General features: G+C 37.6%; 1 protein-coding gene and 2 non-coding genes across 3 annotated transcripts; all 3 read right to left on the bottom strand.

The window, feature by feature from the left end:
• Positions 1-225: 225 nt before the first annotated feature.
• Positions 226-7009, bottom strand: tpt1 (tumor protein, translationally-controlled 1). The gene is made up of 6 exons (XM_039649639.2): positions 6870-7009; positions 4757-4830; positions 3649-3836; positions 3223-3328; positions 1056-1172; positions 226-695 (listed from the first exon to the last, which is right to left on the bottom strand). The coding sequence occupies exons 1-6, from the start codon at positions 6895-6897 to the stop codon at positions 693-695; spliced, it is 516 nt and encodes a 171-aa protein (XP_039505573.1). The 5' UTR covers positions 6898-7009; the 3' UTR covers positions 226-692.
• LOC120461465 (small nucleolar RNA SNORA31) lies at positions 826-960 on the bottom strand. Its single transcript, XR_005618170.2, has one exon. It is a non-coding gene; the product is annotated as a small nucleolar RNA SNORA31 (small nucleolar RNA).
• Positions 3423-3556, bottom strand: LOC120461466 (small nucleolar RNA SNORA31). The gene has a single exon (XR_005618171.2). It is a non-coding gene; the product is annotated as a small nucleolar RNA SNORA31 (small nucleolar RNA).
• Positions 7010-13759: the final 6750 nt, after the last annotated feature.

The following is a 13759-nucleotide window of genomic DNA, read 5'->3' as shown; positions in this document are numbered from 1 at the left end:
TCCCACTGCCCCACGTTTTATTCTTGGTGTTTCGTATAGTAAAAAAAAAAAAAAGGCACCTATGTAGAGCTTCCAACTTATCTTAAAGGAGCTTTATCTCCTTTACCCTTTAAAGTGTGTTTTTTTTTTTTTTTAAATCAATGGCAGATGAGCAAAAGCTAATTGGATAAAACAGAACAGGTTGATTAAACTTGGTAGACAAGATGGGCAGAATTAACAAGCAAAAACTTTAATAAGCCAGCAGCTTGATTTTATTCAATAATGGTGCCAAGAAATCCTATACAATCCTGTGAATCAATGGGAACGCGGGGAAAATTACAACTGTACATCTGCTGAAACTAGAAGCTGACATGCACAGCAAATGAGAAGCCAGCAAGTCAACTTCACCTCCATGATAAAGAAATAAAAGAGAACCCCCAAATTACTCAGTTCCTTTACCACAATCTTTTCAACATTGCGGTTTGGCTTGCTAAAAGTCCTGTTTTTAATTTCCTTTGAATGGATAGTTCACGTCTTCTCGCCATGGATGGACGCAAGCCAATCAAGAAACGAAAACGGCGGCCTCGTAATGTTAAAAAGAGCCTCTGGTCCTGATGGAAAGAATGAGGGGGAATGACTTGTTTAATCCATGGAATCCAATCCATCAAGCAGAAGCCAGAATTGGAGGGGTAACTTGAAGACATTTGGGAAGTTTACTATGGTGAGAAAGAGAAACACAAAAGGATCAATTTTGTTTCAAGTTAAAACCATCATCAAGACCCAAACACAATACATTTTAAAATCTAAGCACCCCATCATGCAACAAGTTTCTTTTAATCTGGTTCTTTCTATCCTCCTCAAATTAATCCTTTCCAGCCACCATTCAGATGATGGCCAGGCATCATGAGGAAAATTACTGTTGCATCCTTGTGCAAGCCCAGACACCACCAATAATGGCAATAGGCCTATCAGTGGATGCTGCACAATAATTCAAGAACTTGCGAAATTTAATATATAGCAATGGAAACATAACACGTAATGTAAAAAAAGACATTAAAATGACTTCATAAACTTACGCATTTCTCAATCTCCAGACCATCCTTGAAAAAGAGCATGAATGGTGTGACTCCATCCTCACGGAAGTCAAGGAGACCAATTATACCGTCCGGGTTCATGGATTCGCCAGTGAAAAACTAAGATTGAGAAAATCAGTTAGACCACAAAGCAGTTTAGTAATCCAAAACAACAGTACTGGGATCCCCACTGATGCACGTGTAAAGATATCAGTGTTTCATTTCGGTCGATATCGATAATTATTGATTTTATTTATGACCCATGTAATATAAGGACCAGGAGAAAAATATAGTACATTTAAACATTTTTATTTTAAACTTAACCTTCCTCTGATTATAATCCCAAGACAGAAATGTCAACACTCCCATGGAAAACTCAAATAATTAAAATGTAAACATGAATCTAAAAATCATAATCAGACCTCCAAACTCCTCGGAGTAAAAAAGGTGACAGTGGCACGGTGCGGCGGGACAGGATTAATTTGCTATATTTCAGATCAATTTATTTGTTTTTCTTAATTTTAATTAACCCTAATTTTATTCTCATTGGAATTATAAATAATTGATTTCTGTATAAAATAATTTAGGGGTAGGATAAATATGTTTTGCTTTTAAAACGGTGTGCGAGTGACAGTTGTAGGTTACAGTTTGACAAGAAATAGTGTGACAAAAGCACAATGCTGTGTTTTATTGCGAGTATAGGACTACACAAATATAAATAAACACTTTGAAGACTGAATGATGTCCTGTATTAACAAAATGACGGAGTTTTTGTGCCTCTCTCTCACACAGTTCGATCATCTGCATTCTCTCTTGTGCGTTGCACACACACTCCAGCATTGCAATCTTGACATTGCAGCCTGTTCATTATGCCATCCAATAATGTTTCACAATTCTAGCTGCATGGCACTCATTTTCTGCTTCTCAATCGCCGGTTACGGAAGAAGAATCCAGCAGCACAAGACAATATGGCGCAACCAGACTGACACGTTAACTTACATGATTGCCTGTTAGCGCATCACTCCCTACGTTGCTAGGTTACCAGAGAGTGAGTGCCTTTGTTAATGCAAGAAGAATGGCTTCTTATCCATCGAAGAAAAAAAAAAAAAGTTTTATCGAACACATTTTTTATTGATATCGATCACGTGTCTATCGGGATACATATCGTTATCGTGTTATCGCCCAGCCCTACATCACTTGGTTGCTAGGGTGTGGCACATGCAACAAACTTGTCTGTACGATGTTCTGGTGCTGAGATATGGTGAGATACAGCCCGCCTAAAATGCTGACGAAAACCAGTTATAAAGGAATTTACAGTATATTCGAGGAATAAATAGAAAGCGGTTCACTACACTTGAAATCAAATCACGATGTAGACTAGTGTGTGTGAATATTAAACCACAAAGACTATTTAAACACGAATCCTGCCTTGTTCCATGTGCATGAATAGTGCAGGTGACGCAGTTTCATTAACCACACACACACAATAAAGCATGTGTGAGGCTTGCGCTGTTTTTTTTGCCTATATGAAGACAGAAATGATTCCTCTCCAGGCTCTAGATCCACACTGAAAGTCACTTTGTGACTTCATTTGAGAAACTATCATCATGACAAACACAAACTCAAAAGGTCTTCACCGCAACCCGTCAAAATAAAAATTCGGTTCAACTTGACAGAAATATATTACTGTTGTACCAATTATGTCCAATTTTCTGTGTATAGTGGTTACATTAATTTGCATAGCACTGCACAACTTTGTTTCCTAAGGCTAGGCTTAAATGTTTATAGTTTGAGTTTGGATAAAGTTTTGTTGCTGTTTTTGCACTGTTTACATGCAGCAGCAGAATAGAGGCCTACTGCCATTCTGTGATTTGGTGTGCAGTTATTTAGATAATTGTGGAAGTTTTTGCACAACTGTTAAACAATTTTATTTGATGGAACAAAACTTTAATATTATTTGGTGAAATTATTTACATTTAAAAATATTTTAGGTTTTCTATTGCATCATACACATGATAGATAGATGGATAGATTTATAGATAGACAGATTTCAGCCAAGTACATCCGGTTTCGGCCCAGAATTTTCGTTTCGGTGCATCAATAACCAACCCCAAACTTTTGAACGGTAATTTATACAAATAAAGCAAAATCAGAAGTTACTTCAGCATACCTGATAGTTCTTGATGTTGCCTAGAATTTTCTTGACCTCAGCTGGTGCGTTAGCCATGAAGGGGTCTACCCTGTCAGGTGCACTTTCCTGTAGCTTGGCTTTCACTCTGTCACAATGAGAGGGGAGAAGCTAATATAACTAAAATATTTAAGTTTCATTTAGCTTCACAAACTGCCAAGCACAGTGGTTTCAAATGAAAATTCTGTAGTCCCCAATTCAATCTTACATGCCACTCAATGGGCAGGCAGAAAGCGCAGGGACCTTTAATTTTGCATCTCAATATTTTAAAACCCAGGTGGCCACAATGCAAGACTCTGAGCTGTCAATGATGCAAAAACTTATACCAGGAAAATAATGCGAATCATGATATTTACTGTACACCAAGCCTGTTGCAAGATAAAACATGCCTCCTAATGTTAAACTTACGCCTTCATGTAGTCCTTGATGTGTGCTGTGTAAGACTTCTTGTCAAAGGAGGTCTCCTGAAGTTTGTGGTTCAGAACAATATCCACACCGCTGACAGTGGCAGTCTCACAGCCCTCATCCTGAACTTCTGCTGACGCATTGCCACCAATCAGTGCATCATCTATGTCTCCCTCCGCTCTACTGATCATCTGCAAAAAAAAGTCAATGATTGTAGCTGATCAACATATAGATTGGGAATTGTACAACCAAAGCTAATACATGCAGAACTGATTAGAAAAAGTGTTTGACTGATTCAATTTGGCACGCACAATTATTTTGCTATAGCCCTTTAGAGATCATACTCATATTATGGTGGTTTCATAGGTTATAACTTTCATAAAGTCATCATTTACCCCTTTTCCACCAAAAAAAGAACTGGTTCGGAACTGGTGCTGGTTCAAAGTTCGTTCAACTTGCGAACCGCTTCAGAACCTGCCCAGGGAACGACGTTGTTACGTCACTGCGCAAGTCGCCATACGTCTTAGCTAGAAACGCTTGCAAGTACAACACTACTTTGGGATTATCTCTAACTTGTGTACCAAGAAGGCTTTAAAAACAATTAAAAATATGCAAGTCTTTTAATCTTTTCGTTTGGTATGTAAACTTTTCTGATAAGTTATGTACCCCTGTCTTGCGTCTTTTTCTTTCCATTTATTTGTTCTATATTGTGACGTCTCCAATAAAAAAATTACAAAATAGAAACGCTTGCGTTAACTTCAAGCATAACAATTACAAATGCGGACTCCATCGTGTTTCTGCAAATGTTTCTCTTGGCTTTGCGATCCTTTATTATGGTCACAAAAAATGTTAACACATCTAAACCCGCCCCAGCCTGTGACGGTTGTAGTCCAGCAAAGAGTTGGTACCGCTTTGGAACCAGTTCTCCTGGCCGAGAACCGGTTCTTTGGCTGTCGAAACACAAAGAACTGGTTCGCGCACAGGCACCAGCTCCGAACCGGCTCTCAAAATGCTTTGGTGGAAAAGGGGCTATTGTATGTCCATGGGAAGGCTGCCACTCAATTAAAAAAAAAAAAAAGAAAAGCTGTTTGGATCAAATGAACCTCCATACCTTTCCCTCCACTTCAATCATCATTCCATTCTCAGACTCTTTGATTTTGTAGATGTCAGAGAACATCTCGTCCCCTGTAAAAGAAGAAGAAGAAAAAAAAAAAGTTAAATTCTCAGTCCAACGCGTTTAGTTACTTCTGATTATTTTATTTCTCTAGTCCACTCACTAAGTGAAAGACAAAACAGATCTTGCGGTCCGACTTAACTCCAACGAATATTAACTGGAATGCACTACGAATCTCTCACTTTCTGCATAAAATTCTGCCTGGGTTTTCACACTAATGCTTTAACCCTCTGCTGCTGTTCTGCCAATTTTGAGCAAAATGCATTTTGTTTTTAAATTTACTTCATCAGAATAGTATGAAACTTAAAGGTTTTGGCACTTGCTATGTGAACACACACAAAAACATGGCCGATTCGAAAATGTTAAACAGTTCAGTATAATTGTACGGTTCATGGGCAAATTACCACATTGAAAATGAATGGTAGGCAAATTTCATGTATTATAAAACATTTTAAACTGCAGCCAAACAAAAACGCTACTAAGTGCTTAAACCTCAAATCTTTGTTTCAGTTTTAGAGTAAAATGTGTTTTGGAAAATATACATTTCTTAATTTGTGCATTTTTCAATACAAAAAAAAGGGGTGATTTCCCAAGCTTACCCCTTTAAACTTTCATCTCTTCTTTTGACTTCAGCAATTATGTGCCTGACATTTAAAATAAGACCAACACTCTGTGCTACAAAGCATTAAGTTAAATGTATGACATCCAAGTAAGAAACGTCATTTTTAGGTTAATGCTCAAAAAGTGACCAAACTTATCATAACTACAGCATATATATCCAAATAATTTAATACAATTAAATAAACATCCAACTAAAATAAAGTACATTTCTTTGAAAAATAGTTAACTTTGTTCAGTATGACACCCAAGTTGGAAACGTCATTTTTAAGTTAATGCTCAAAAAGTGAACAAACTATATAACTATATTTATAACTACAGCATGCATATATATATACACAGTACCAGATTGTTATATAATTTAGTACCAGATAGTTTAATACAATTAAATAAACATCCAACTAAAATAAAGTACAACCATTTCTTTGAAAAATAATATTTCATTTTTAACCAGAGGGTTAAAGAACATGTAGTTACGATTTATAACAGAATTAACATTAAAACTAAAATATTTGACACGTCCGCAATGTTGCTGCGGAAAGACTGGTTTGAACTTTTGGGTCAATTCATAATCTTCTGAGAGTAACGTTAATTTATTTAAATCTCATTGTGGTGTTCGACGGTTGAGGGGTGAAAAGAATGCAGCCTTGTTGTAACGCAAGTTACCCAGTTTTTGCCATCACTTATAAACTTAACGTTACCCCAGCATCGACCCTTTAAAAAGGTTTACTGTCCGTTATCTGACTGGAGTTCAACGGATGTTAACTCACCCATAATTGCGCAAACCGTCATGGGTTTTTTAAAGAAAAGGTCAATAATTCTCAAATGAAATAACTTTCCATTTAAAGGCCCTCAGAAATGAGTGACGAGTAACGTTAAAGTTATCTGGCCTGGCTGGACTAGTAACACGCCCTGTTTAGCGCTCATTTCATCATCTTAAAAAGGGCTGTGAATACGAAAAAAAAAGCCTAAACGTAACTTGAATTTTCAAAATGTTTCCGTTCAAATTCACAGGAGATATTTTCCAAAACAAACAGCGATTTAGAGGAGTATGAAAACACTACCAACATAACTTCTAACAGGCACCAAACTGGCCGACCGGCGTTTTAACCCAGCTGCTAACACCCATTCATCGATAAACTTTGTTGAAATACAACCAAACACGCTTATTCCCTGAAATAGTTTGAGTAAAATTAATTCGCAATGGTAAGGTAAACAAAATTGCAACATAAAATCGCGGCGATGAAGCGAACGTCTATATGGTTTACAGCTTGGTTAGCCACTAGCTAAGCTAACTGCATTCAACAAAGTTAGGCCGCAAAGAGCCGGGAAAGACCGGCCCTTTAAAACATTTCAACAACATTTCACACCAAAAATATAGGTAAAATCGTATCATTTCGGAATGCAACGTTGTGTTAGACGCTATTCTTACCGGTGATGATGTCCTTGTAGATGATCATTTTGTCGGATTGTGTTTGAGGGTGTCAGGAGGCAAACAGCGCTGGCTGTGACCTGATCGCGGACTCAGCTGAAAAAGGCCGTCGCTTCGATTGAGCATTTTATATATGCCTGAGAAACACTGGCGCCCTCTAACGGTATAACATGAAATCACTCCGTCCACAGGTATTGCGAGTTTAGTAAAACTTTTGTCTCATTGGTTCCCACTGAACGATATAACTATTTTAGATATTGGGAAATTACAATTTTAGAGAAATATACAAATTGTTACAGTGTTGAAACAGCAGCCAAGACATAGCCTATGTGACATTATAGGCGTCTGGATCATTCATCTTATGCAGAAGGTGATTTTCCATCATCATTATACTTCAGGCATGTCCCCCTACCTTTCAGTATACAATATACTGTCTGAATCTGATGTAACGTTTATATTATGCTATATTATATTATATTAGTTATTATTATTTTATTTTATCAATGTTATGAATCTCATTTAGGTTTGAGTGGAACTTTTTTGCTCTAGAATTTTTGGACATTTTTGCTGGAGGCCATATGCACTAAATTCTAACATGAAAAACTGGCAGCGTATTAAGAAATATACCAGGCATTTATTCAATATTTTTCTTTCAATTTCAATTAAATTCAGAAAGCTTTATTTGGATGACAAAATGATAAAAAAAAAATAAAAAAAAATAAATAGCCTACATTTTGTATTAAAACAATATGATTTAATAAAGGGTAAGTGTACCTATTAAGCCCATCAAAAGTCTTGTTTTTTTTCATAGATATTGACATAGTTTATAAGAAAAATAATTTGTTAAAATGCGATATTTATCTCTCATTTGAAAATGTATTAATTAGTTAATGTACAATTTAGAATATAAAATTAAGATAATTTAGGAAAAAAGTCACAAATCTGGCATGGGCTTAATTGGTTCTTTTGTACTATTTAAGCCTGTGTTCCAAGCCCACATCCTCATTGATTCACAAAATGTAAAGATCAATTGATTTAAAAAAAAGCAAAACATCAATATATTTATTCAGTGACAGGGAACTATTAAAAAAAAATTATTTTGCTAATGTATGATTCGAGCCATGGGTGGGATCGATAGCTGTAAGTGGTCGGTGGTCTGCAAACTTAAAGGGGTGGTTTACTGCTTTTTTTTCTTTGCATGATTGTGTTTATGGTGTGCAATATAACATGTATTCGTGGTTTTTCTTTTTTAAAAAGTCTTATTTTTCATAAATTTCACGTTTATTGTAAGCCGCGCTCTCCTATGTCATTTGAATGATCGGTTGACTTCCTGAGTCTATGAAACCACTCCCTCAGAAACAGGTAGTGGGCTAAGATTGGTTCGTTTGGGCCGGTGTGTTGTGATTAGCTAAACTGTAATGCACATTGTCCGGAAAATTCAATCCCATTACCTTTACGGGCAAAGTTGCATGTGTTGTTCATGTCAAATTTACATAATGGTGTCGATACTGAGCCAGAATCAAACCCAGAAAGCGACGATGAAGAGAGGCAAGCAGAACCTCACCACACACGGCTCTTACAAAACGTTTCTGAATGGTAATTTGCCTATATTTTTTAAAACTTTATACACGTTTGTTTTACACAATAGCATCAAACTGACTGGCTATATACACAAACAGCGTTGGCATTGGTTTACGTTTTTGATCAAATCGAAAATAATGTCATAAAGTATACATGAAAAATAGATTTACAATATTAGTAACTTACGTATACAAAATTCAGGTCCATAATGTTTGTACGCGTTTGTCGTAGACACAAAATAGCATAGTAGCCTAGTGGCGAAAGCCAGCGCTGGCATTTGATAAAACTAAAACAACTGCTGCCTCTTGTTTTAAAGTTGGAACTGCTTCATGTTTTAGTAACAGTTTCTTGTTGAATCTGGCATTTAATTCGTGGAGATTCTGGAAGCTGTCTTTCGTAAAATGGGCAGCACAGAGGGCTAAATTATAATCGTCATTTTCAGGAACATAATCAAACATAAATTGTATCCATTGTTGACGAAGAACAGCATCCGTGGGAAGCCAGAACACAGAAGACCTGACAGCTGGCTAAACATAATACACTTTCGACAAGCTGCAGAAATATGGCCATGCCCTTCTTTGCATATTCCGAAGGAAGGGGTTGATGCAAATATATGGGTTAGTGACGTCTAAAACCCTGTCCCGAACTGAATCGTTTTTGTAGGCAGTAAACTTCCTGATTTTTAAAAGATGATATCTCTGCTTACATTGAACTTTCAGCGCTGCAACTTTGCAGATACTGTTCATCAGTGTTGTAGTACTCGAGACTCAGACTCGTCTCGGACTCGGTCTCGAGACCATATTTTAATGGTCTCGGTCTTGTCATGGACTCGTGTGCATTTGGACTCGGAATTGACTCGTACTCGAACATTTTTTTTTTTAGGACTTATTCCCGAGTCCACTCGTGTTCAATTCAAAATATTTTTCATGATTATTAATGTATGTTAATAAAATATTTCTTTAAATTGATTGACACGCCCAGTGATTGGGGATTTTCCAGTGCGCAACTGCGCATGACAAATTGTAATAAAATTGCTTTTAACACCACCTACTATGTGGCCTTTTTACCCTAAACTGATCATATTTTTTAAACTCTAAGTAAATTCAGTAAAAAAAAAAAAAAAAGAAGGATTTTTCTAAGTAAATAAAAGTAAATTAGGTAATCAACCCTCACTGGTCTCGGTCTCGACTTGGACTCGACCGTCTGTGGTCTCGGACTCGACTCGGACTCGACTCTCTATGGACTCGGTCTTGACTCAGATTCGACTCTCTATGGACTCGGTCTTGACTCAGATTCGACTCTCTATGGACTCGGTCTTGACTCGGACTCGACTCTCTCTGGTCTCGGTCTAGACTCGGACTCGAGTGAGGTGGTCTCGACTACAACACTGCTGTTCATGCACCAACAGCAACATTACACACTATTTAAAATGAAAAAGTGAAATCGCAATCAACCACCCCTTTAAGTCGTCTTGACTGGAGTTGTAGCTGGAGTCAAGCTGGAAGTTTGAAGGCTGTATCTCGGGAGCCAAGCCGAGTTGGGGCTCCATGCTATGGGCTTAGTCCCACACAGGGATTCTGGAGCCTTAAGTTGGCTTGGCTCCCGAGTTATGCTTGGTCAAAGGTGTCTCAATCAGACACCAAAAAGTTTATCGATCAGTTTATTGATCACTCGAGCGTCACTCCACATTGTCATCAGCAGCTCTAAAAGGATCTGCACTTAAGTTGTTGAAGTTGGGTTATTTAATAAATGAATAATAAATAACAATAAAGATAGGCTATACTGTTGAAATATGTGAGATGTGTGGTTTATATAAACTGCAAAGGTAAAGGATAAATTAAAATGATTGTGACCGATGTGAAGGGGTAGGAGAATTGATATGTGCGTCATGTTTAATCAATAAAACAGTTCCGCATAGGACACACCCGTGTATCCTCGCTCATGACTACCCTGGAAGTCTCCTCACTCCTCGATCCTCGACTACTCACAGTGAAATTAGAGAATTGAGATGTCTTTCAAGATGGCTGAGCTCGATCGGTTTCCGGGTCATAGGAGGGAGGACGGAGGAGCGAGATGACGAGGAGGGATATTGAGAATATCAATGCTGTGTTACTCTCTTATCCCGTGATGTCCAAACGTGTTTCTCTGTGTTGGGTATTTTATATTTTTGTGCTAACTGTCTAAAATAAATTTGCAAATGAATTGATTGGTTTCCTACAGTTTGATTTGATTAATCGAGTCCTTTATATGTAGCTGGTGTTTTTTTTTTTTTAAATAAGCTATCCCGAGTTTACTTATTGCCAGGATTAAATGCCTGGCTTGCACCCGAACAAATCAAAATAATTGTGGCTGTATCTGTCTTCTCTGACGATCTAGTTTGACACTGTCCCGTTTCTTTTTTGGCCTGGAAGTTACTGACAGTAGGGGTTGTAGGCTGCTGTTGGCCAGCTGCTCTCTGATCTGTACCAGTTCTATTTCCATCTGGGAGAAGTGTTCTCTCATGATGTCCAGGGCTGTGTCTTTCTGCATTAAATGTATTAAAAATTGGAGCAAGGTTTAATGAAGAAGGAGGCAGGAACAGGAGAACAATCAAATAAAACTTTATTTAAATGCAATAAACAAACAATATTTCCTCACGGAACTACTGGCTACCGAAAATAAAATATAACAAAATAGAAACAAAAGCAGGCCTGTTCCTCTCTCCATCATCCACATCGTCGCTCCAGACTTTTTGCTTCCGCTCCTTTGTGAGAGATGCGAGACCGGTGTGCTCACAGGTGGAGCTCATTAGCAATCGCACCACCGGCCTCGCGTCATTCTTTCACGTCCCTCGGCCGTCCTGTTTGCCACAAAAATATGTAATGTTTTATGGTAATGTTAATTGTTAATTAATAATGCCCCATTTTCAGAAAAGTTGGTATATTTAGTAAAATCCAATCAAATCAAGAAACTGCGGTTTGTTGATTCTCTTTAACCTTTATTTAACTGACAAGATTTCCATTACACGAGAGTAGATGTTAAAACTTCATGCTGATTTATACTTGGCTTTCGCCAAGGAAAGCAAAACTAAGACATAGCTTTACAGTAAACTATGCTCCTCCATCCATTTATGCTTCTTTCCATATGGTGTCATGACTCTGTCCGGCGTTAACGGCTGCAGTGTAACTGCCGCGTCAGCACACAAGACGGCTGCAACTACAGTGTGGTCTTCCTGGTGGACCAACACGACAACCGTCTGGATTGAGCCGAGTAGGGGACATCTCTAGGGTCTTCAAGTGGGCACCTTTCATCTTCAGTGTTTCGTCGACTAGCCCACGACACCTCAAGAGGCTGATGATTGATGAAACTCCCACTTCTGTAGTTTTAAATAGAGGTGGTTCTCTCTCAGCCTTTGGAAGACCTGAGCAATGTGGAGACGATGGTTGGGCTCATTCCGGGAATAGATCAGATTAGATAATAGATGTCATCTGTGTAGACAATCACAAAGTGGTTTATACTCCTGGAACACGAGTGAGAGGAGCTGAGGGGTCTAGTGCTGAGGGAACATCATTGTCATGGGAACATCCTAGGTGAATATAATGAGGAAATTACATCTTTCGTTGCTCCCATCTGCAAGTGCCTTCCAAACGGTTACATAATGGCAGACAAGTGCCCTGATTACTCCAAAGTCCCCACTTCAAGGGCTCTGCCCTTTGATGGGAGTAGGGTGCTCATGAGCAATAAGCATGTCCCAGTCAGGTTCGTCACTTATTGGGGTACCCTGGAGACATTTCCGTTGTGATCCATTCAAAAATAAAGAATAAAGGTGATGATGTTATATTTATGTGGGTCCCTGCACATGGGTATTATGGTAAAGGAAAAGGCAGATAAAATAAGAAAGCACTGCAAAAAAGAGAGTATAGAAGCAGTCATTAGCTTTTCAAGATCAGAAGGACAGAGTATAATAGTGTGGGAAAAAAATGGCAACAAATGTGGGACCAAGAATTAAAAGGAAGATATTTATATATCTAATTAAAAAAGAGATGGCACTGCGGAAAATAAGAGAGGAAACAGGAGAGAAGAAACCATTGTAACCAGATTGAGAATAGGGCATATTAAAATGCACTCTTCATATAATGGGGATACATCCAAATGTGTTTTGTGATCAGTGCTAAACACCTGAGACTGTAGACCATGTGCTTATTATTGTTCAGAATATGAATTACAGAGGATAAACGGGTCTAATGACAAGACTATGATGACTAAAGTATATCGGAAATAGCTAGAACCAGAAGATCGCAGTAATGAAATGCATAGGATACAAGCTGCCGTTAAAACGTCTCTGGTTACTAACCTCGGTTCCCTGAGAGGCAAGGAATGAGACATTACGAATGTCGTATATGGGAACTCCGCTTCTACTCCATTTCTGCTAAAATCGTAAGGCTAATCCCAGCCAAGCTGGCCAATTGACGCAAATATGCAAATACCGAACACATTGCCGTATTAAAACAAATGCAGCGTCAATATTAATCAGAATCGAACAAACGCTAAACTTTGATTGACAGCTGATAATGTGCTGCGCCGAGTGGAGTTTTACGTCTCGGCCATTATATGACACAATCATACCACCTCTGTATCCTTTCTGAACATTTGTATTTTGTATTTCTCAAGATTTTCTAATTGGCGCCGCCCATACCCTGGCGAAAAAAGAAAAAAAAAACTTACATATTGTGCCTTTAACAATGAGCTAGACATGTTGCAGTATTTATTCATTATTGTAAGTTCATGTCAGCTCAGGTCCATTAAATAATATTAACAGATACAACTATTGATTTTAATAATGTATTAGTAAACGTTATTATTAACATTAACATTAACTAAAATTAATAAATGCCTGAGTTTCTTTTCTTCATAATTAATTGTGTCGTGCGGAAGAATGGAAACTTATTGTAAAGTGTTACCATTTTCCCCTATTAGTTGTATATTTGTTAAATAAAGTGTTATTGTATTTTGATATGTAAGTGATTATTGTAATGTTTTTTGAAAATAATTATATATTTTAAAAAAATCAGAAACTCGATTTGGCATTACTATAACTATTCAATAACCAGCATAACAATTCCACAGAATCCGCTATTACTGAAAATATTAAACAATTACTTGACAAGGGAAATGTAGTTGGTGCAGTATTTTTAGATTTAAAAAAGGCATTTGACACGGTAAATCACAATACCTTAATTTTAAAACTAGCTAAGCTTAATTTATCCAAACATTCTTTGTCCATGCTCGAATCACATTTAAAAGGCCGCGTACGGTATGTTGTGATCAAC

The sequence above is a fragment of the Pimephales promelas genome, chromosome 6, assembly GCF_988280905.1.
Source record: "Pimephales promelas chromosome 6, fPimPro1.hap1.1, whole genome shotgun sequence".
Classification (NCBI taxonomy): Eukaryota; Metazoa; Chordata; class Actinopteri; order Cypriniformes; family Leuciscidae; genus Pimephales; species Pimephales promelas.
Note: the sequence above shows the minus strand (reverse complement) of the source record. Positions and strands in the feature narration are given on the sequence as shown.